We start from the raw sequence: 22,920 nt of genomic DNA, 5'->3' as shown, positions 1-22,920 counted from the left end.
TCAATGTGTGCACTTCTGGGCAAAAGCATGAAAAATTAAAGCAGACAGTTCTCGTAAAGGCATGTTACTTTATGAATTATTGGAATACTTGTAATCTGTCGTGATTTCTGTTTCTGATGTGAAGTGGGGAAAAGCAGATAAGATAAAAATTCAAAGGTTCTGGAAAAAGAGCAATAGAATAATTTAAATATGTTCATTTGAGAGTATTTTGAAATAGAAGGAGCTCTCTTTGTTTAAAGATCAAAGTGAATGGAGGTGGAAATAATGAGCAACATATGGGAAAGCTTTAGGTGCTTCTATTTTAATCTTATGCCATACTTTAGTAGAGAGACACAAAAGCCAGAGCTGAAAATAATAAATGGATGCATTTACCCTCAAAGCACAGAATTAGACTACAGCACTCAGTATTTAAAAGGTTTCTACCAAAAAAGGAGGGATTGATATGCCTATTAATAACGTTCACACTTGTATACCTAAAACTGTATGAATTTTTGTGCACCAAAACATCACCAAACTATGATCCAGATGGAGCCAAAGGAAGAATTCCTTCCACGTTATGAAGATTAGTATTAATTATTTCTGAAGGATATGACATACAAGCATATATTTGACTTGGAAAAGTGACTGTGTATGCACAGTGTCAGTAAGTGAAATGAAATATTAAATATTGGTTTTATCACAAGAAAGTAGATAGTGTTTCTGGCATTCCACTTGGGTTAGAAGAACTTGAGCATAACATTCATGGTCTTGGAAGGAAGAGGAGATGGGGACTGCAGACCAGACAAAAGCTGAAGGCTGAGCTTTGTGACTCACTTCTCTCTCCTTTTGGGCCTTGGAGGTATTCCCCATGGCACTTATAAAGTTGAATCAAAAAGATTCCCAAACCTGGGGCTTTGGAAGTAAAAGTCTACTCTGTATAACATCAATCCTGCATATTTTCTTTGCTACTTGAAGAGTAATGGCTTTACTGTACAGATACCCACAGTGTAGGGCAGCAAGTGTTGCTGTAGAGACAGGTACAAACAGAATATCCAATCAAAGTAAAGGGAAGTAAATGAATGGCAGTGGTCCCTTGCTCCTTAACCCATATTTTAGCTCATTCTAGTAAAACTACTGGTGTCTCAAATTGCTTAGCATTGTGTCTTGCAAGTCTTCAAGAGGTCTCAGAAAGTTTGGGAGAAGCAAAAGGCAGCAGGGCTTCAGAAGATTAACTCAAAATGCCATCTCCCTGTACCTGCTCTAAGTATCTGCCTGCAGCTTGTAGTTCTCTTTCTCTTATGGGGACACAGTGCATCTCTGAGCTGAGGTAAACTTTAAGTTCAAACCTGGTTGCAGCTTGGGCATTTCAGAGTGTGAGGCTGTTTCCTAAAAATAATTTGTGTTTGTTTGTGTCAAAAGGTATTCATACATTATGAAAACATCAGTAGAATTTATTTTGCTGGCAGAAGCTTCACTGGTACTGCACAAAGTAAAAATGCTTTTTATGTTAGCAAATCCATTGTGTTAAAGTGTGGGTGTCCAATAAGGAACCCTTAAAACTACTACAAACAATCTGTTTGCATGTTGTTCCTTCAGATCCATATTCCTCTGCACAGACTAATTCCTGCTGCTAGAATAACAAAGAAGATAGGAAGACTAGCAGATAAAGAGCACAGTCCTTGTCCTAACTCAAAAAAGCACATAGGGCTGAGTACTGTGTTCTCAGAGAGCTGTGCCATGCAAATGGAGTTACAAGGCACCTGTACATGGTTGCAGAAAACAAAACAGTAAGATATGCTGTGCATAAAATAAATATTTTCATTTGGTCTGGAGATGTACAATATTATAGTTGAACAGCCAAAAGATCATTCATTTATCTGTTAAAAAAAAAAAATTGAATAATGGAAATACCTCAAATTCAGCAGGGCACTCCAAACACTGTGATTTGTTTTGCCTCCTTACAGCTGGAAGTGGGTGTTTATCTCACTAAGGAGAGGCAGGGTGAATGCTCCTCTCGGCACCATCCATTAATGAAATTTCATTTTCACACTCAGCTGTATAAGGTTGTGTAGTTATTTGCAGTGTGACCACCTGTTTTATTTGATCTTAATCTCCTCAGCAGGTGTGATTGTACTTATCATCAAGGCCACAGAAATCTGAAAGGTGAATTTAAGAATACAACACAACACCATTCCAAAATTTGTCACCTTAGAAGTGAAAAGATGAACTATCCATTCCTACAATTATTCTGACTGCCAAAACTTTATAAACATTCCCATTTTTACTTGCCTGATTCTGGAAGGAGATTTAGGTTAGGGCATGTGTATTAGCTACCCTCCCACCTTTTCCCAATCTTTAAAGAATCAATGATGTGGTTGTTTGGGACATTGAGCCATTTCTGTAAGATGACTGTGGTCCTGCTGCCCTGTATTCTTGCTTGGTTTATCTCTATTCATGTCTTTGTCTGCACTTCTTGAAACTTGGTTTGCTCTAGAAGACATAATGCAAACCTATCCTGCCTAAGCAATATTTTTCCTGTCAGTTACTGTATGAAAATGGTAAATATTGTGTTGAGCTTAGGTCAGCCTTCATATGTTAGGGAAATGATACCTGAGCACACAAAGTTTCTCGGAATCCTTCCTGAACAGATTGTCTTCAGACTGATTAAAATAACACAGGCAGTGCCAGCTGTGCTGGGCACACAAGGACTCTGTTGTTCAGTTTTGAATTAGTCACCCTCATGTGGTTCATGATCCTTTGTACAAATGCACACCACTAAGAGGAAGGCAACAATATTTAGTACTTCAGCATGGCCATTTAATAAGATAGCTAATGGACAGAAATGTATATTTTCTTTATGAATGTAGCAGAAGTATGTAATTGTGATCAGTCCTGAAAAACTCAGCTAACCTAGTAATTGAAGCTAGTTTTATTGTATTTAATAGCCTTAGGATGCATATAGTAGGTATATTAGGTATTGTACTTTATTTTACTGAGAACTCATTGACAATCTGATGTATCAACAAACTAGACAGTTCTGTTTTTCATAATGTCACTGTATCATGGAACCAGTATTTGTTAAAATATGATTCTCATTTTCTCTTTCTACTGTCAAAGTGCCTGAGCTACTGGTTTTATGATAACTGAGAATTGCAGTAATAAATACAGTTATGTGTTTTGGCCATTGAGGTCAGAAAATTATGAATATAAAAAGAGATAAACATGTCTGAGAATGCTTTTGCCAGCTCTTATGAAGCATAGTTAAAATTCTAATAGTTTATGTTGCAGAACTGTGAAATGACCTCGACATGGTCTTGAAATTTATTAAGTAAATAATATAGCGATATATTGCTTGGTAATGATTTTCCTTGTGCTGGCATGTTGGTCCTATCAATCAAAACTTGTAATTTAATTTTAAATTATAAAGGATAGGAAGGAATATGTCAATTCATTTAGGCATCTTTAAAGCGAGTGAAAAAAATCTTCTCTCATCAATTTAAACACAAAGATCTGAAAAGAAACTTACCTGAACTATAATGTCTGAGTGCAATGCAGTTCCTGTAGCCATTGGTAAGTTTTCCACATGCTTTGACTCAAACTCTGCATTAGTTTTTCATTTAGTAGCCTTTTAACACTTCACATCTCTGCTAGTACTTCTAAGACTTTGCTGTTTAACAAAACCCAAACCAATGCTTAGGGAATGATTTTTTTTAAATCTTCCAAAGTGATGGTGTTACACTTTACAAGGTCTGCAGGTTTTAGTCACACAAGAATGATTTTAATCAAGTTTGAACAGGGCTTCTATCTGATATGCCTGGAAGCTGAAAATATAGTATCTACCTGGAGGGTCTCTTTGGAAAAATAGTTTTGAAAACAAATTATTCTACAGAGACAGCCCCTCTGTCCAAAATGAAGGCATGTGTAAGTCAGTTGTTTCTGTTCTTTATTGTCTGTGTTGCTCAAAAATAAATCTAGAAGCTCTGTAGTTGGAGGCTATATAAATTCAGAAAAAAAGATCATCAAAGACAATAAGCAATTGATACCTATAAGCAGATAGATCAGGACACTTCTCTTGTGATGGGAGCATTTCAGCAGAGTCTGGTGCTTGTAGCAGTAGGGGGACAGCCCTAAGGACTAGGCAGGGTTTGTAGAGTCATCATCCTCATGGGACTGTGATAGGTGAGGAGAATAGATGAACCTTCACATCCTCACCACACCTAAACACAAACAGCAAACACCAAGAGGCTGAGAACAATTTCTGTGAGTTTGTATAAATTATGTTGCGTAGTTGAGGAACGGGAGCCTTTGTGAAGAAGGTTTAAGCAATGTTTGAAGAAAGCTAGTGTATTATAGGTGGTTGGCATATCAGGAAGGGTAAAGATTCAGGGCTGGTCTGGAGCTTTAGGGAGGACACCTAAGAATTATCTCAGTGGAATAGATGGAGCAGGAGCCTGATTTGAAAATGAGAAAGGGTTGGTCATACTTTGAATATAACTGTGATTTACATCTGTTAGAGTATCTGTGTGGTAAACTACAGAACTGCAATTAGCATCCAAGTGCTGTGATTATAAATTGTAGCTTTTCGTTATGGACACAACTAAACAGATGCATGTGTTACCTCACAGAATGTTGATAGAACTTAGCAAATACACTTCTGTTTCTTGGTCTCTTTAATAGCAGGAAAGGGCTCTTGAAGTCCAACCAGATTTTTCTAATTCATCGTTAATTATTTTGTTTCCTATGTCCCAGATAGAACAGCTGGAAGTGATATCTGCAGTTAGCACACATTTTAACTGCTTAAAGCATCCCCTATATTCTTGTCGAGTTTTTTGTAACCTGAATTTAGTGCTTAACTTCTGGAAGCAAGGAACCATGAGAATTATAAAGAAAGGCTTGATTTCATGCCTGTGCAAACAGCACAAGGCCTCAGGTGCAAGCATCAGGAAGTTTTTAAACATGGGCCTGGTACCTGAGATGAGTTTGTGTATAAAAATGAAGTCAGCCATTTGTCAAAAAATCCCTGAGATCCTTAGTTGTACATCTGGCTGAAAGTATCAAAATCCTAACATGTCAACAGAGCTGATAAGTCCACTGCAGTATTTGGCCAAAAGTCCTTGGCTGGATTTTTTTTTTGTTGAACTCAAGGCTTTGGCTGTTTGGGTTCATGAGTTGCCCATGTCCTTGGTTTGTGCAGCTGGGCAGGCCTGGCCTCAGCAGTGATGCTCAGCTCAGCTGCCTTGGCCATTTCCTTTTGCTCCAGGCAGGAGGAAGAATTCATTGTCTTGAATCTTGTAGACAGAATACAAGAACAGAAGCAGGGAAAGCTTGATTCCATCTTGTTATTGTTCTGTAGGGAGATGAAAAGGAACTGTACTGCATGCTAAAGCAGGCAGAGACTGTGCATAGCCAGCCTTGGGAGCAAAGGGTAAACTGAGAGCAGGAGGAAGGATCCACCTGGCCTAGGGTCATGCTTCCAGGGTGCCAGACAGCAAGCTGGAAATAGGAGAAAGCAGCACAGTCAAAGTGACATTCCTTCCAGCCTGCAATGCTTTGCAGCCTGTATTCTCTCTGGGTGGGGTGTGCTAATCCTCAGCAGGTGCTGCAAGACCCTCCTGTCACTACATTGAGCCTTTCCTGCCTCAGTCAGTTTATATTGTTCCTGCAGTTCTCATGTTCAGGAATATGAATATTTGCATCATACAGAGCAGGAGCAGTGGGTTAAAAAAGTAAAAAGTGCACAACAGGGCAAGACGGGACGTGAGCAAAATGTCCTGCATGTAATATCTGTGGTTGGAAGGGACTCATAAGGATCATCAGGTCCAACTTGCATTTAGCAGTTCAATCAGATTTTCCCATAAAAAGTCGTCTTCACATACTCAGGCTGATTCTGCAGCATATACTCAGTGTGAATGATAGATCTGAAAGAAGTGGAAAGAGTCTGCCCACAAAAAAAGTCAGTATTTGGGGATGTTTTGATACTCTGAGTGGCTGTTCTGCTACTCATGCAGTAGAATATAATGAAATCAGGTGCTACATTCTGTACAGCTACACAGTCCAGAGTGCATTATCAGGCTCAGTCTGCATTGCTGTAGCTGGACAATAGGACCATACAGGAACATACAATTACATTTTGTAATTGGATAACAGAGAATAGAGAGCAATGTTGGAAGTTGTTTAAAATGCGGCAAAAAATGAAAATTGATGAAAATTTTTTAATTGAGGTTCAGCTTGAAAAAGTCAAAATAGTGTGAGAAAAAGAGAAATGGTACTTGCAGAGCAAAGGCACTGGGCAAAGGTCTTTTAGTGGTAAATCACTCAACAATAAGTGGCAAGGTAAAACTTGCAGCTCAAATTACAAGATTTCTGAGAATTGTAGGAGAGTCATTACTTACAAGGTCATTTTGCAACTTTAAAGTGCAAGATGTAATGATGAAACAAACATAAGTATGGAGTATTTCAAGCAGTGAGGTAAAAGTAGTTAGGAACCTTTCATCAGCATCTGGAGGGCCACTTTGTCAGGTCAGAGATTTTATTCAGTATTTTCAGAGACTGCATTAGAGCCTGGTAAACCACACTGTTAGGAAGAAAGAAAACAGTAATTTTGCTATCAAGAAAAATGTACACAGCTAGTCAATTAGTAATTCATCCACACAGTGTAAGATCTCTGTGAGAGAGGATGGCATTGTGGCCTTTTGATCAACCTCTAACCCCAGGAGCAGTTAATTGGGCAGGCTGATCCAGAGCAGAGCATTCTGAAAGTTGCTGCTGCTCAGGCTGGCAAGAAATTGCTATCAGAGAACCTCAAAATTGGTGCTGTCAGTCTTTCTAGATATCAGTTATTGCTGAGTGGTTGGATGAAGGGGGCATGTGTTGAGTGTGTTGGCAGAATCAGGAAGCAATTACAGTGTTGAGGATGTGGTGTTTGTGAGGGCCCCAGGACGAGGTGAGAGATGAGAATTTAATTCCATGTTCTCAGAAGGCTGATTTATTATTATATTATATTATATTATATTATATTATATTATATTATATTATATTATATTATATTATATTATATTATATTATATTATATTATATTATATTATATTATATTATATTATATTATATTATATTATATAATATATGCTATACCAGAACTATGCTAAAGAAAGAGAAAAGATATATCAGGAGGCTTAACAAGAATGATAAAGAAAGCTCATGACTGACTCCTCAGAGTCCAACACAGCTGCTGGTGATTGGTCATTAAGTAAAAACAATTCACATGTTTGGATAAACAATCTCCAGATCACATTCCAGAGCAGCAAAACGTGGAGAAGCTGAGGCTGCTCATCTTCCCAGGAGAAGAAATCCTGGTGAAGGGATTTTTCAGAAAATATCACAGTAACATGGGGATATCTACTCTTCTGACAGTCCATCAGCTCCTCAGCAAACATGCTGTGATGTTTGAGCAGAAATCCCATTCCATGGCAGCTCCCCATAAACTGAGAGGTCAGGCTGCTTTGTTCTGTTGGGTTCATGGCACTGATCTGCAGAGAAGCTGGGCATTTTTGGACTTCTGGAGCCTGGTTATTATTATTCTGCCTCATGGGCTGCAGCATCTGAAGTCCAGACACTTGCCTTGTCTGGGTTGCCTAGGAGCCCAGCTGGCAAGCAGGGAGGGAAACAGGCTCCTTGTAAAACCTTTCTGCTGTACTGCTGCCTGGTTTCATCAAAATCAAATCATCTCTCCCAGGTATTTCAATCTTGAATTGTCAGTCTTACAGACCACCAGCCTACCTGGGAATTTTGAACTGGCTTTTCACAGATGAACTTGTTTTCGAGCACTAGCTCATAAACTTAGCACAAATAGAAATATCTCAGGATAACTAGAGGAAGCATATCTCCTGTTTATGATTGGATGCAAATTGCCTTTCCTACTTAGACATCCAAGAGTACTCTCATATAGAGCCTTCAAGGCCATAACTGATCTCTGGTGTGGATTTGAAGAATTACTAATATTTTTTAAGATTCATCCTCTGACATATATTTATATATATATATATTGATAGGACTGATAAGGTGCTTCTGAGAACAGGAATGAGCTCTGTAGAGATAGTTTCATCTCATATATAAGTATTCATCTCATAATCATCTCATAATAAGTATTAAATTGTGCATTTCTCTTCCTGATATATTCTATATCCTATATTATTTATATCAATATGAGCATGTATATCAGAATATGTGCTCAACTTCAAATTGTTTAAATAGTTTAGCAGATAATAATGAGGCTAGAGGGAAGAAGAGCATAAACCTGAAACTACAATATATTTTATTTCTAGAGTGAACAGCCTCAGCACATGGTGTCTTTGTTTTTTAGCTGCTTCTTTGAACAAAAAATCTTCCTTGCTTATTTCATGCAGCATATTCTGTTATCATTAGAGTTAGTAACTGATAGAGGTTTCTGTATTGTGTTATGGAACAATTTTAATGTGTACATGCTGGGGTTTTGGAGGGAAAAAACACTGGTCTTCATCTTGGAAAAACCAATGGCCATGTCCCTCATCAAAGACAACATAAAATTTTATATCAGTGATAAGACAGGGCACAGAAGAATGCTAAATGTTCTGAATAGCAACTGCCTGCTCTTAGTCTGCTGGGAGTTAGATTTGAAGTGGCTTTAAGCCTTGTGTGTTAGATTTCTTGTATTTCCTTTGGCATAAATGAATCTCGTCTCTAAAATCAGAAGTCAGAGTATGATTGTGTGAACTCACTGTATAGGATGACAGGAAATCCTAGCCCAAACATAAAGGGTTTATAAAGAGCTGTTATTTAACTGTTCAATCTGAAAGACAAACTTCAGAAAAAAACATGGAAAAGAATAATTTTAAGTTAGTTAAATTGTTAGGAGTAGCTCTGTATAACCTCTGACATTTGGCAAAACATGAAATCCAGCAGCCTTTATTTTGTTGAATGCCAGCAGGAAGACCTGTTGGATTTGATGGTGTTAAAGGTCCTTTTCAACCTGAATTATTCTACAATATCCAATAAAGCCAGAGGATCAGCTGAACCAGCAGCCATGTAGACAGACACTGGAATCAATACTCAAATCTCTCAATTTTTTTTTTTCTGGATGGGAGTAGGAATAAATAAGATATCTTGTGTTTCCCACTTGACTAGTTAACTGATACCAGCACTACATGAGGTTGTGTGGAGTTACCCTGCAGGATGGAACAGACAGTGCAAATTCAGCTCTGCTGTTCATCTCTGCATTGATTCTTGTGCAGAACCTGAGGGAACCAGGAGGTCTCCAGTCCCTGTCCTCTGCTGGTAACACCATAAAGATGACACTAATCACTGTGTCTTGTTAGAAATTCATGTTGCTTACAGGCACTTTGATAACATCATTTCAGTGGAAAATGTTCTATAGTTTGAAAATCATATGTTAGAATCCTGTTTGATATCATGAGATTCTTTTCAATATAAGAAAATATTGTAATTTTATACATTTTTGGATTATTATTGCATACTTGAATACATTTGTGATTTATAAAAATGTTTTAATTCACTTGCAGTCTCCTGTTCCTGTAAACTCTTTTGATTACTGCCCATTGATGTACAAATATCAATGTAACAAAATGCAACTAAATCTCACTACTGTAATAGTAGTATTGGCCTTTCCTTTGAAAATTCCTAATTGCAGAATTACAATTTTCTCATTTATCTTTCCAAGAGAAGAAATGTTTACTACAGTTAGATAAAATTGACTTTTATCTGAAAGTTTTGTTTCATCTCCAATGCAAAAATATTTTCTGCAGTCTATATCTCAATTAAGAGCAGATTTAATGCAGCTTTCCTAATTAAAAAACCTCAAACTGTTTAGACTGGAATTTGACCAATCAGTTAAGCAGAGGAAAGTGTGTTTAAAATAGATTTATATTCTAAATGTAGATAACGTAGAAATTCAGCAGTAATTTAATAATTTACTAAGAGCACACTTTTCTGAAAATTGGGAGAAATAAGAAAATTTTCTTAACACAGCCCTTTTTTTGCCATCTGCCATGTGAGTTGACCTTATAATTCTTTTAGAAACATTATAATACAAGGAGTTTGAATAACTAGATTTTAAGCATATACTTTCAGACTTTTTATATCCATTTAATCTGCTTTGCTGTTTTAGTTTCTTGACACTTTGTTATACAGTTATTTCTACTGTTTCTCATAATGCTTAAGTATTTTAAGCAAGATATTCCTTAATTCACAAATTCCCTCTTGTGTTAAAGAAAAGATACACACTCAGAAAATATTATTTCCTTAATTTTGTTGTTCCAGGAATGTATGTTTAAGCTACTTTGGTCACCTTAATTATATGTTTCCAGATGTTGCATTTCAAAGTTGAATTTTATTTTCAAGTTTCCAGGGTCACTCTATGTTTTACAGTACCTAATTTTTTCTAATTTTTACTGGCTAAAGTTATCCTTTGGATATTCAGGGGCTTTACTGGTGCAAATGTGTGTCTGAATCTAAAATGCCTTCCAGGGAAGATAAATACCTATGTAGTTTAATCACAGGAGCAATGAGTGAGTGTTTGCAGGGCTTTGTGCCTGCAGCTTTCAGGTAACTTGCACTGCATGGGGAGCTTTGAATGCCATTGTAGCTCACATAACTATGTTGGGAATTTAGCTGCTAGAGAATGGAAAATTACAAAGCTGTGGCTAATTCCAAGTCCTGCACCTGCATAGATAGCAGTGTCCTTGGGCCTAGCTGTAGTAGGATAACAAACAGTGAAAGAGACATGAGAAAAGAGAGATGTAACCCCTAAGGAATGAGGAAGAGTTCATGGTATAGTTTAACCAATAGATTGCTTGGCTTACTGAATATTCATAAGCTTATTATTTGCTGTATAAGTGTTTGATACTTTCTTCAATAAACTGGACCTGAAGGACCTGAGGGACCGGACCGGACCTGAGGGCCTGTGATGAACCAACTGTTGTCCTGGTCCCCTTCCTTCGACATAACTACATCCCCATCAGTCAGATTTTATGTAGCTCACATACCTACATCCCCATCAGTCCCATTTTAGAGAGAGATTTTGGACTGGCTCCTCAGTGAAGTGTCTGTGGGGGTTTTGGTGCCTAGGCTGCCAGAAGAGTAAGTGGGGATGTGGTCAGTGCAGCCAGGGGTATCTAGAGAACAGTTTTGCTGTCTCAACCCTTGAGCAACTAACAGAATGGCATTGGGGAAACTTTGCCTGAACGTTAGCATCTCCTGCTTATTGAGACTCCCAATGAAATCAGAGACATCTCTACAGAGCTGGCAAGTGTGATGCATGGGGATAACCTGCAAGAGCCCTGCACACTCTGCAGCGACAGGTAGATGGGATATTTTTGGGCACTGGATACCTGTATATGAATTGTCCCCACTGACATAATGACTCCTTCCATCAAATAATGTGGAAATTCAGGTGTTGAGTTTGCACACAGAGACAGACACGTGGTATTGTGATCTCTGACTGACTCAGATCCATGGATGCCCAAATTCCAGTTTGGTTATTAGGTATGATGTCGGACAGGACAAGGGGGAATGACTTCAAACTGAAATAGAGTGTTTAGATAGACATTAGGAAGAAATCCTTTTATTGTGAGGGTGGTAAGTCACTGAAGCAGTTGCCCAGAGAACTTTTGGATGACTCATCCAAAGAACTGTTTAAGGCCAGGTTGGATCAGGCTCTGAGCAACCTGATCTAGTAAAAGATGTCCCAGCCCATGGCAGTGGACATTGGAACTTGATGATCTGTAAGGTCCCTTCCATCTCAAACCATTCCATGATTCTATGATGATCCTTTTTCTTCAACTCCAATCTGTCATTTTTCAATTTAAATTTATTCTATGAATGAATTCTCCTACAACCTGATCAGATATCACAGGGTAGATGCAGATGGACTACCAAAATGTGTTACAGAAGAGGTTGAAAGCAATATGTAATACTTTTTGGAGAAACTTATTGGTCTTGTCTCCAACCCTGACAACTTAGCTATGTGCATTCCAAGACTTATTGGGAGATGCTGTTGGTTTTGACATCCACAAATGAATGATGTATTGCTTAAGTATTTATGTTTTTCTCTTTCAGTTACTGCAATGGATGTATGTTAGATCCAGACTGTGGTCTCTGCTACAAATTGAATAAATCAAGTGTTGTTGAGTCCTCATGCATTCCTGTTGATAAACACTCTACAATGAAGGCAGCTTGGGGCAGGTATGTCACTTGTCAGGATTTTTTAGCCTTGTGCTCTACAGAGAGTGTATTTTATGCTATTGAGAACCATTTTTTTTTACAGAAAGTGTTAAATTCTTAAGATGTTCAGGAAGAAGAAAATAACTTGGCATTGTCAAAAATAGGTTATTACTTCCTAACAATAAATTAAATTGACCCTGATGCGTGCAGCCCTTTTGGTGTAGTCTGTCACTTAGGAAGCATGGCAAAAATACTCTAGAAGTGAGAAAAATTACCTTTCCTTAATGTTTTTTATTCATTTGAAGTGGCACATTCCCTAATTATATACTTAAAGCCCTCTGAATGAATTTTCTTTTAAACTGCATTAATTAAATCACACTTTTAATATTGGCCTACCAAAGAAACAATTAGCTCAGCTAAATAAATAAAATTAGCAAAATCTGAAAAGTTAAAATTGTCAAAAGCATGGGGTTTGGCCACAGATTTCTGTGGTTCTGTGCCTGAAAGGGGTGTCATGCCATATGTTGCACTTGAGTGTAAAAACGTGTGCAAAATACATCACGCCTCTTTTTTATGCAGCACAAAACTTCCTGTGAAGTCACAGCAACCTTCAGGTTTTCTGAAGTACTGACTATTCCTAAGGAAAGCTTTGTGAGGTGGAACATTGTCTTGTAGAGGCTTTATAAATACTTAAGTAATGAGCAGGGCTTGGATTGGGGTTTAGAATGGTTCAGGGGCACAAGGGAATTATGTAATTACTTCTGAGAAAACCACCTCGCCAGAATTCATCTCAGCCACCCACACACCATGAACATACTTAGGGAATAGGCAAAGGTTTGTGTGTGATTTGGGCCTCTTCTTTTTTATTAACTTTCATACATATTCCTCAGAATTTAAACCAAACTGTCTCAAAGGCACTGAGTCATATTGGACAGAGGTGAAAAAGTATGAAAAAAAAGTCTACTTATTGTAGAATCATTAATTTAAAATTACTCTAAAATTGCCCTCATTTTGATTCCAGTACCATTAGGCCTAGTAATTAATTCCAAGTGCAGAAAAGAGAAGCATATTGTATTTTTTGTAATCCTAATTTAAAAGCATTAAAAATTGGGGTTATTACTGTTAATAAATAACTGAAAACTACAAAATTTCATCTGACCTGCTTGTTCTGTGACTAACTTCAATGTCACATTATGGAATATACCTTGCATATTGCTGATACCCTGATGTGATCTGCAGCATGTGGATTCTCATATTTGTAAGGTAGATGATGTCTCTTTATACTCCAAGTCAACATTCATTTCCTATGTGCTGTAGTTTTAAGTAGCCTGTCTGTAATTAGCAGAATCACACTAGAAGGCAGAAAGACATACATGCAAACAAAAAATTGTTATGAGTAGTTGATAGATAAAGCTAAACTTTATTTCATTAGCCAGTGCTATTTTTTAGCACAGTAAATGTGGGCATAAGCAACTATTTCATATTCATGATTCAGTCTCATGTAGACTCTTTGCTCTACTGCCTGTTGGAGCAAATTAGGGGAGAATAAATATTTCCTTTTCATATTGCAAAATACAGTCTTTCCATGTGCAAGAATTCCATACCATGAGGACCCTGCTTATAATCCTTCAAAAGGAAATGAAACAACTATATATATATGTTATACTGGTAGTCACCACTATGAAAGTCCTGCCTAAAGATGGAAAGCCAATAAAATATCCAAGTTTCTTTTTTTTTTTATATTCCTCACCATTTCTAGTGTTTATTTCATTAATTTCTGTCTTGCCTTAGTTTTCAAAAAGCTGATCCTTCAAGCTGTGCAATGTCAGGTGGTGTCTTCTGTGCTTTCCAAGCCCTGTGGAGGAGGGAAGCATTTTGCCGTCTTTTCCTTCTGCTCCTTCTCTTCACAGACAGGTGTATTTCTGCTTGCTGGCCATGGGGAATCGCCATAGAGTTTTGGGGATCACATTCTCATACCACCCCCCAGCTCCATTTGCTCAAATCCTGAGTCTGCTTTACAGCAAAATCAGTCCCACAAAGCCATAGGGTTTCCCTGCCAAGGGAAGATTGCTGCAGGGAAAACAGCACAGTTCCATCTCCAACTGAGTCTCAGAGCAGCCAGAGGCATCTGTATCTCCCTGGCAGCACAGGGAGAACAATGCCTGAGACAAACTGCAGCACTGGGGAAGGAAATTGCAGCCCTTTCTTTCACAAAGTTGCTTTGTCACAAGCTAGACACACAGGGGCTATTACTTAAAAAATATACATGGCATTATGGTGATCAGAAAGTAATATAATAATTGGAGAGATGATTTTGTGGGCTGTGGACAGCTGATAGCTGTAATTATCAGCAGCCTCTTTTGTAACTCCTGTGTGTCCTGATGGCTTCATGCATCCGGTGTTAGATGAATGAGTTTAAATGGCTTAAAGCCTCCAGGGTTACCCTTGGCACATGGAAAATCTATTTTGCCATTAATTTTGCTCAGTAGAGAAGAAATTTGTTTCTCAGCTATTTGTTTGGGACTTGTTGGACCTCAGATGTCTGAGCATTAGCAGAAGCAGCAGCTCTCATGATGTTGATGGAGAAGTTAGAGAAGCAGCTTCTCCTGGACTCGGGCTGACAGTGCCATGCAGAGCATTTTGCTGCTGCTGTGATCACGTCTTGTTTATGATTTTCCTGCTGGAAAGCTGGGAGCTGCAGCTGTCTGAACCCCAACTGTCCTGACATTTACTCAGGGGCTTATCTATTCCTGATGTGCAACCTACCACCAAGGTGAGAGGTGCTCAGAAGCACTAACAGAGAAGGCCCTGTCATGTATTTTTAAAGCTCTCTGCAGCCATGCAGACAGACATAGAAAACTTCTGTTTATGTATTTATAGCTTTGCACTGTTTTTCACTGTTGGTCCCAAGGTACTTTGATAGCTGTAGTGGGCAATGCTTTGACTGTTACTATAAAATACTGTAATTTTATTTCCAAGGCATTTCCCCAATGCCAGCCAGGTGTACTGGATACCACCTCCATTGTTAATTGCATTTATTTGGTTATGATATGTTCTACATTGTGAAGTTCTGGGGAGGGGAGGGAAGAGAGCAGAGATTTCAGTCTCCTGTGGCTGCTAGCAAGGCTGTTTATGTTGCTGTGGTTGTCATAGAAACCCAGGGAGACAATTAAAGCATCCACATATTTTTCAAGAAGAATATAGCGTTTGGGCTCTGTTGGATGTTGGGAACTCAGTGGCTGGCAGTGGCCCTGGGGAGGACAGAGACTGTGCAGGAATAAATCTGACCGAGCCCAAGTCACAGCTTAAGCAGCATGGGGGGTGTGCCTGTAAGATCATGCATGTACCTCAAGCTGCAGAGATGTATTTTTATTATTTAATCAGTTACATAAGCCTGACGGGTATTAGAATAACACAGGGAAAAGTGTCTTGCCCAGGGCACCAGCACAGACAGGTGCTTTGCCGCCCTTGGTATTTCTGAACCAGTTAACAAAATAGCTGTTGACATGCAAATCTTCTGCCTCAGGCTCTGCCCAGGGACACATAAAGGATGGTTCCAAGACAGTGAGCAAGAATATTCTTAAATTATTTACTTTGTAGTAAAAGAAGAAGAGCTGTATCTTTTCTTTCAGTGTGGTCTCACAGTTCTGCATTGGGACTCTGTTTTCCAAGATTTAGGGAAGTTTTGCACGTAGCAGTAGCTCAGAAAGCCTTGCAGTTCTGTTCTTCATGACCACTGAATTATGAAATCCCCATGAACTTAATAAAAAGCATTAGCTCACTTGTACAGATGGGGTTGCAATGAGAAGGGTCCCATATGAAACTCAGGTGGCACAGGAGGGGTCATGGACAGAGTCACTCTCTCAGCCAGGACAAGATGTAGAGGTGATTGCTTCCAGGGCTGTGCTTTCTGAACACAACCCAAAATCCAGGGGTTTTCCCCAAAACTACAGTTACTCCCACAATACTCAGAGAAATTTCTCTCTTGCAATTTCTCTTTGTGTAATTGCAATCAATACTCCTAAAGGTCAGCCAAGAATGGAAAACTTTAAATTGCATTACTACCCTTACAGTTGAAAGAATAACTGCAAGGGAAGGAGGTACTTACAGTGCCTTGATGTGACATTAACCTTGACATGAGTATGTTGTCAAGACGACAGCAGGCCCACAACTGAGCTGAAACGCTCTCATGAGCAACTCTGAGCAATCTTCCTCTGGAGAGAACGATGTTGATTTTATACAGTAAACAATTATGAAGAAATAATAACATCATCCTCTGATCAGAGACAAGCCTAGAGCCATCCTGTCCACACAATTAGCTGGCAGGTCTCCACAGCCCCCAGAGGAGAATGATTGGGAACAGAAATCTATAAAGAGACAGGAGCTGAGTGATTTGCTGTTTTCAGCCATTTTTATTAACTTTGTTAGAGGAACATCTCTGTGCCAGGGGAGTTTAATGCTTCATGGAGAATCCTGCTTTTCTCAACATAAAGAAGCATTCTCCTCTCTAAGGACAGCCACTGCAAAGGCAAGAGAGCAGAAGAGCTCTGTCTTTGGGAAGCTCTGTTTTCCTTTAGCCAGTGCTCTCCTGAGCATCTTCCTTCCATGTGTAATTAATGGCATGTTTACAGATGCTCAGTAATGCTGTTATGTTTCACTGTGTGCCTGTTGCTCATATCTGCCAGTTTGCTGAGGGGTTTAAATGTGTCTTGGACACATTTAAAAAACCTGTTTGGGGGAAAAGTGGGTTTGAATTGCCTGTGCAGTGAGAGCAAGCAGGTCAGGCAGGCAGTCAAACCCTCTTTCCCAGCTTCAGGAGTGTGCCTAATGACCTTGGCATTCAAGCCTGGATGCTAACTAGATTCCGCTGGTTAGAAAAAATAAATTCATGGGAGTTCATTAGCTGGATTCTCAGACAGATTGGGTTATGTCCAACAAGGGACATGCCAGTGTCTGTCACAGCCTCGAGAGTGTTCTGGGGAGCTTTACATTCATGCAGCACTCCCTGTTGTCTAATGCATAGCAGATGAGACTCTTAAAATCATTAGAATGCTTTTTCTTGGTAAGAACATTAGATTTTTCTAAAAATACCATGTTACGTTTCCCCCTTGTAGATAAAGACAGACATGTAAGTTCATTACACTTGTTTTGCATCATCATATACATTTGTAAAAGTTCCTGTGACTGCTTTACTAATGTAAAAAGAATGGATGTGCAAATTTACACATTTGAAGACTGATAATCTGTTTTCAGTATGTCATGGGAAGCAGCATTGCAGACCTTTGCTGGTACCACAGAAAGATTAGACCCAGAGCATTCTTTCAGGAATTAAGTATTCTGCTGTCCATGGGTACACATGGCTTGTTTTGTCATACAGAAAATATTGCTAGAAGATTTTATTGCTGAAATGATTATTTGAAGCCTTTCTACAAGGGTCTGCATTGAAAATTTATGCTTAACTCAGCAGTATTTAGAAGATAAACTTTCTCTTACCAAGTAGTCAGATCAATGGATGAAGATTATACATAGGATTATGGTTCTCATATTTACCATGTAAAAAACAATAGTAGAGGGAGTAAAGGATTCAGGAAAGTAGCAGGATCAAGAGAATATTCACATCTGCATGTATGTTGGCAGCACTCAGGAGAGTTGGGATTATAACCAGCAGTCTTAGAGAAATCTCTTGATATGGTAAATGTTGGCTAAATTGAAATATTCATAACTTCAGTAGGAACCAGAATATAAAACGCCCCCTGTCTGCCTCAGTATTGTTCAGAAAAGAAAATCAAGATAGATGCAGGACTGTATTCTGAATATCTTCCCCAGTGCTAGTAAGTATGAAAACCTGGAGCAGCTGTGTGCCAGGGTGCAATCCTGTTTGTCCTGTTGGATTTGGAGAATGTACTTCAGCACAATAATATCTAATATATATTAGTGAGTTGCGTGAAAACAGAAATTAAGAGAAGATCTGAAAGTGATTACAGTCTTTGTCAGCCAAACTCCAAGGCACGAGGTCTTTCCTGGGAGGAGGTTATCAGACATGTAATCACAGTCTAATGGTTGCGTGTACCAGTGTGATTTGTAAAAGGGATGTGGAAGAGGAACTTGAGAAATCTCATATGCATATTTTAAAGCCATTTCTGCTATCTGGTAAGAGCAAAGGGGAAGAATAGAAGGATAAAGTAATATAGAATACTGTGTCCTTAATCCTTGATGAGCCTGTCTTTTTGGTGATGCAGGAGTAGGTAGTAAAATAAGTGGAATTTTAATGTTCAGATCCTTTCAGCCACTCTTCCTGCTCAAATCTTTAAGACATCACACTTTAAAATTATTTTAAAAGGAAATTATTTCATGCTGGAGCTGAAAACCATAATAAGCTCCTTTAAAGCATATATAAAGATGGTGGAATCTATATATGTGCTGAAATATTGTAAGGGTGTAATTACATAATTGAGGGTGGAATTTTATTGTAACTTTAATAGAAGATAATCTTGTCTTTTTTTTTTGACTGATTAACTTACTAAAGAGGGAAGTCATTTTTTTAGCTATTGTTACAACATAATTATATTTTAATTTAATGCCTGTACAAATAAAGTACTTTGTATATTGTAGCTGCATTTTAGATCGAAAATAGTGACCAGAGCAACACAATAATCTAAACTGAAAATTTTTACATTTCTTTCAGATAATTGCTTAGGAATTACTATTAATAGCTCTAGCATGATATTTCTACTCAACCAGTGGCAAATTCTGGATGTTTGAAAAGCCCTGTTATGAAGTGAATGTGTTCTGACTGGGAAATGTTTAGTTTTTATACTGAAGACAGAATTTATTTGTTGGAGACACCGAGCACAAAATAGGATTTTAAAGCAGGGCTGGTTAGTTTGAAACACTGTCTGTACATTTGTTCTTTACCCATTCCTTTTTATTGCACTTTGCTGCTAAACCTGCCTCTGGATCTTACTCCAGGTTATTGGTTAAAAGGCATTCTGGTAGGGGATGCCAACTGCTATTTGGGTTACTTGGTACAACTACTTCAGATGCAAGCATTGAGGTAATTGAAATATAAAAACAAAAGTGGCCCTCGAGCTAAAACATTATCTATCAAATGCTGCTGGCTGGAAAAAATTGCATTATTTAAATAAAAAAATATTTGAGTCAGTGTTTTTCATTTTAAAAGTGGTCCAAAGAAGAAGATATAGGGTGTTCAAAATTTAAATATACATCTGCTTAAGAAGCAAGCCTTCAGTTTTTTTCATTCATTCTCTGGCCAGCTGAAGGGGAGCTAAAAGGAAAATACTCTTGTTCCCTGTTTAAAAAGCATGTTTGCTCCTGGCTGACAAAGGAGATGGGAAAGGAAAGGAGAAAAAATGCCAGCGTGTACGAGAGAATTGTCAGTCTCCCATCAGTGTGCTTGGAGTGTGAAGATAATTCCTGCAGCTTTTCTCTCTCCCTTATGAAATGTACATTAGAGAGTCTTTTACTGCCCACAGGAGCTGCTGCTAATTGGCTTTTCCAGCTGCTCATCCTGCTAGGGACAGACAGACAGAGCTGTCCGTGTGTCCCTGCTGGGGCCGTGCTCAGCCCTGCTCTGCCCATCCCAGAGGGGCACAGAGGGAGCTGCTGCTGCCACCGATGGCATTTCCCCTCCTGCCTTGGAGCCCAGGAAAGGGAACTGGCTCATGTTTGGGAGCATGTGGATTTTTTATCTGAGAGAATTTCCAATAGCTGTTTTTCACATTTATTTGCTTATTGACTCTGAAGTTTGAATTTATAGAAAAATAATTTCTGAAGACTGTCTCAGTAGATTCCTTTAGGCTTTTACACTGTGAGATGGATTTACTAAAATTAAGTTTTCTCTGTTTGGAGGGTGGAAAATATTTTGGAAAGACCCATGTGGTAGAGGATTATTACTGATAAAGACCATTCAACAGAGCCAAATCCAAACCTCCATACAGCAGCTTATACCTTTAACAGCATCCCTAATCCACATCTTACATACCTTTGTTTCCTTACTAATTCTTCAATAATCACAACATAGGATTCAGTAAAATTTTTGTATCTTCCCTTCTTAAAAGAATTAAGTTTTTAGAGGGTTTTTTTTTGTTTGTTTGTTTTTGCTTTTGAGGGAAAATAAATCAACACATTTCTGCAGTAGGGCTGCTGAATAACTCAACATGTTTGATTTGTGTAAGTCATAGAAATGACTGCATGTGCTGTTTGCATGTGTGGTTCATTTCCTTTGAATGGAGGCAGTAACATCAATCCCTCCTGGCACAAGATGAACTGGAATTATTGATTCCTTTGATTTAAAGTTGTGACCTTACTTTAACTCAGCTCTTTGGTTGGTACAGGCTAGGAGGTGGCAGGTCTTACTTCTCAAGAGCAGCACTTTGAGCATTTCTTCCTCCTTGCAGGATGCACAGAATTCCTTTTGTCCTGCAGCTTTCCACAGATGTCAATTAGCTTTGCAGAGATAATAGTAAGTTTGAGGTTCTGCATGGTTATTGAGTTCTTCAGACCTGTGATTCAGGTGGGGTGTGTTCCCATTTAGCACATTTTCTTGGAAAAATAGCTATTGTTAAAAAGCACTTATGTCAAATTCTTTTTAGATGTCAGAGGCCATGAAAGATAGATGATTGCTTTGATTTCTGCCAAGTTCTTCAACAGTCACATCCCAGACAGTTGAATTGCATATAACAATGAAGACTTTGGTACCCAAAGTTCATAAATTTCATAAACCCAAGATAATGAAACCACTTACCATATATATATTTTATAAAATTCATTAGATTAGGCATGGGTATTGCACCTGTGTGCACAAATCAAGGCAGAGCAGCACTCTATGTTAAGTGCTTGCTCTCAAAATCAGGCATGAAATAATTATCTTGTTTTAAGTGTTCTTATAGCCTTAGGGCTCCATTTTCAGTTACAGCATTAATGATTTGCAGTGAATTTTAGGGCTGACAGCAGAGGAATCTTCTTTGGAGAGCTCTGTTGGGTGATTTAATTCAGAGCCTCCGTGGTACAGCAGGGATGGGTGGGGATGCAGTGCTTCATTCCCCTTCTGCAACAGATTTCTCTGAGCTCTTTAGGGCAGAGCTATTGCCACCTACTGGAATCGAGGAAAAGCTCTGCTTAAGAAACAATGTTCCATCATCTGTTTAAAACAGTGAATGCAAGATCTCAAGTATTGTCTGGTTAGATTTCAGTTGTGATGGCAAACAGTTGCTGGCAGTAGTGGAAATGTAATGTTTGTGTGTAAATTGCTGTTACAGAAAACGAGTGTCACAGTTCAGTACTCAGATGAAACGTTGTGGTCATCAAAATGTTATTGTTAGAACTGTTGAAATATAAACTTTATATGTATGTCAATAACTAGAAATTAAACAGAGCAGGGACGTGCTAAAAAGACATGCTAATGCATGTAATATTGATCTCTATTTTAAACTCCTTGTCCTTATGTGGTATTTTGTCTCAAATTCAAGAAGAAAAGCAAATTTAGAAAGTCTCCCCCCTCCTTTCCTTTTGTTTCAGTAAAAATTTCCAAAGGATTGATACTTTATTCTCTCTTCAGCTCCCATTGAAATATGAGGTTAACTGAGGTTCTAAGGTATTAAAGTACTATGGAAAATTCTTCCTGCACTGTGCTGCTTTGGCTGGGAGGTACAGGGTCTGCTGCCTGGAATAAGCAATAAATTATCTGTAAGCCTCAGCAGTGTGCCTGAGACACAGAGCAGACCCAGGTTGTGCTGGAATTGTGTCACTGTGTCCCATCTGTGGTTTGAGTTTGGGGTTTGGATGGGATTTGCTTTGTTTTTTTCAATTGAACTATAAAATCTTCCCATTCCTTGCTAACTTTACGTACCAGGTTTCAACATGAAAGTACAGGTTTTACGGTGCCTCTGTATGTCTAAAACTTTGGGGTAGTTAAAACAATCCATATTTTTCTCTTTATTGTTTCCTAAAGTGTTTGGAAGCATTCAGAAAAGAAAAAAAAATTGTAATATAGAATCTATTTCATTTGGAAGGTGAATTTTTCTGAGCTACCTTGATTACAGTTACAGCAACCACCTTGATTTCTTTGGTCTTTGATTACCACAGTCTTGGAAATGCTTTTGACAATTGTAACTCAAGGGATGCTTTTGACATTATGACATTCCCTTGACACTACCACTGGCACATGGTGGACAGCACAAGCATCAATAAAGGTTACTTTAATTTATAAGAATAGGAAGTCTGGATGGAATTTGTTTAAATCAACTTCAGATGTCTAAAATTGTAACCTTGAGCTGTCTTGTAGTTCCTTGACTAATGGAATAGAAAATATTCCTTTTTTCCTTTGCAGCTGGTCTTTGCCTGTGTTTTAGAGAATAGACTTTCTTATGCCAGGCCAGCAGCTCTTGTATGCTGGTCTGTTAATATTTGTTCAGTTAACATTAAAATGTTGATACTTATTATTATTGAGCCCCACACTTAGCCCTTCCCACCAAGTATTCATTGGAGCTGTCTTTATTCAGCATTCAAAAGAGGCAACACCTGGGAGGACTGATATTTCTGCAGTGATTAGGCAGCTGGTTGATATTTCTGTTATAGCCAAAAGAACTTTGGAAATTATATTTATTAAGAAAATGAAATGTAAAGTCAGGTGAAATAACAAATGCGATTAAACATCAGGTGGATTTTTTTTTTATGGTAAGCCTGCATGAAATTCCAAAGTGCTGCATT

General features: G+C 38.4%; 1 protein-coding gene across 1 annotated transcript in view; it reads left to right on the top strand.

The window, feature by feature from the left end:
• Positions 1-22,920, top strand: part of SLC2A13 (solute carrier family 2 member 13) — a 146,802-nt gene that overhangs the window by 104,766 nt on the left and 19,116 nt on the right. The window contains exon 7 of the mRNA XM_005481893.4: positions 12,088-12,213. Coding sequence (XP_005481950.2) covers positions 12,088-12,213 — 126 coding nt within the window. The remainder of the gene's footprint in view (positions 1-12,087; positions 12,214-22,920) is intronic.

Source organism: Zonotrichia albicollis, chromosome 4, assembly GCF_047830755.1.
Source record: "Zonotrichia albicollis isolate bZonAlb1 chromosome 4, bZonAlb1.hap1, whole genome shotgun sequence".
Lineage (NCBI taxonomy): Eukaryota > Metazoa > Chordata > Aves > Passeriformes > Passerellidae > Zonotrichia > Zonotrichia albicollis.
Note: the sequence above shows the minus strand (reverse complement) of the source record. Positions and strands in the feature narration are given on the sequence as shown.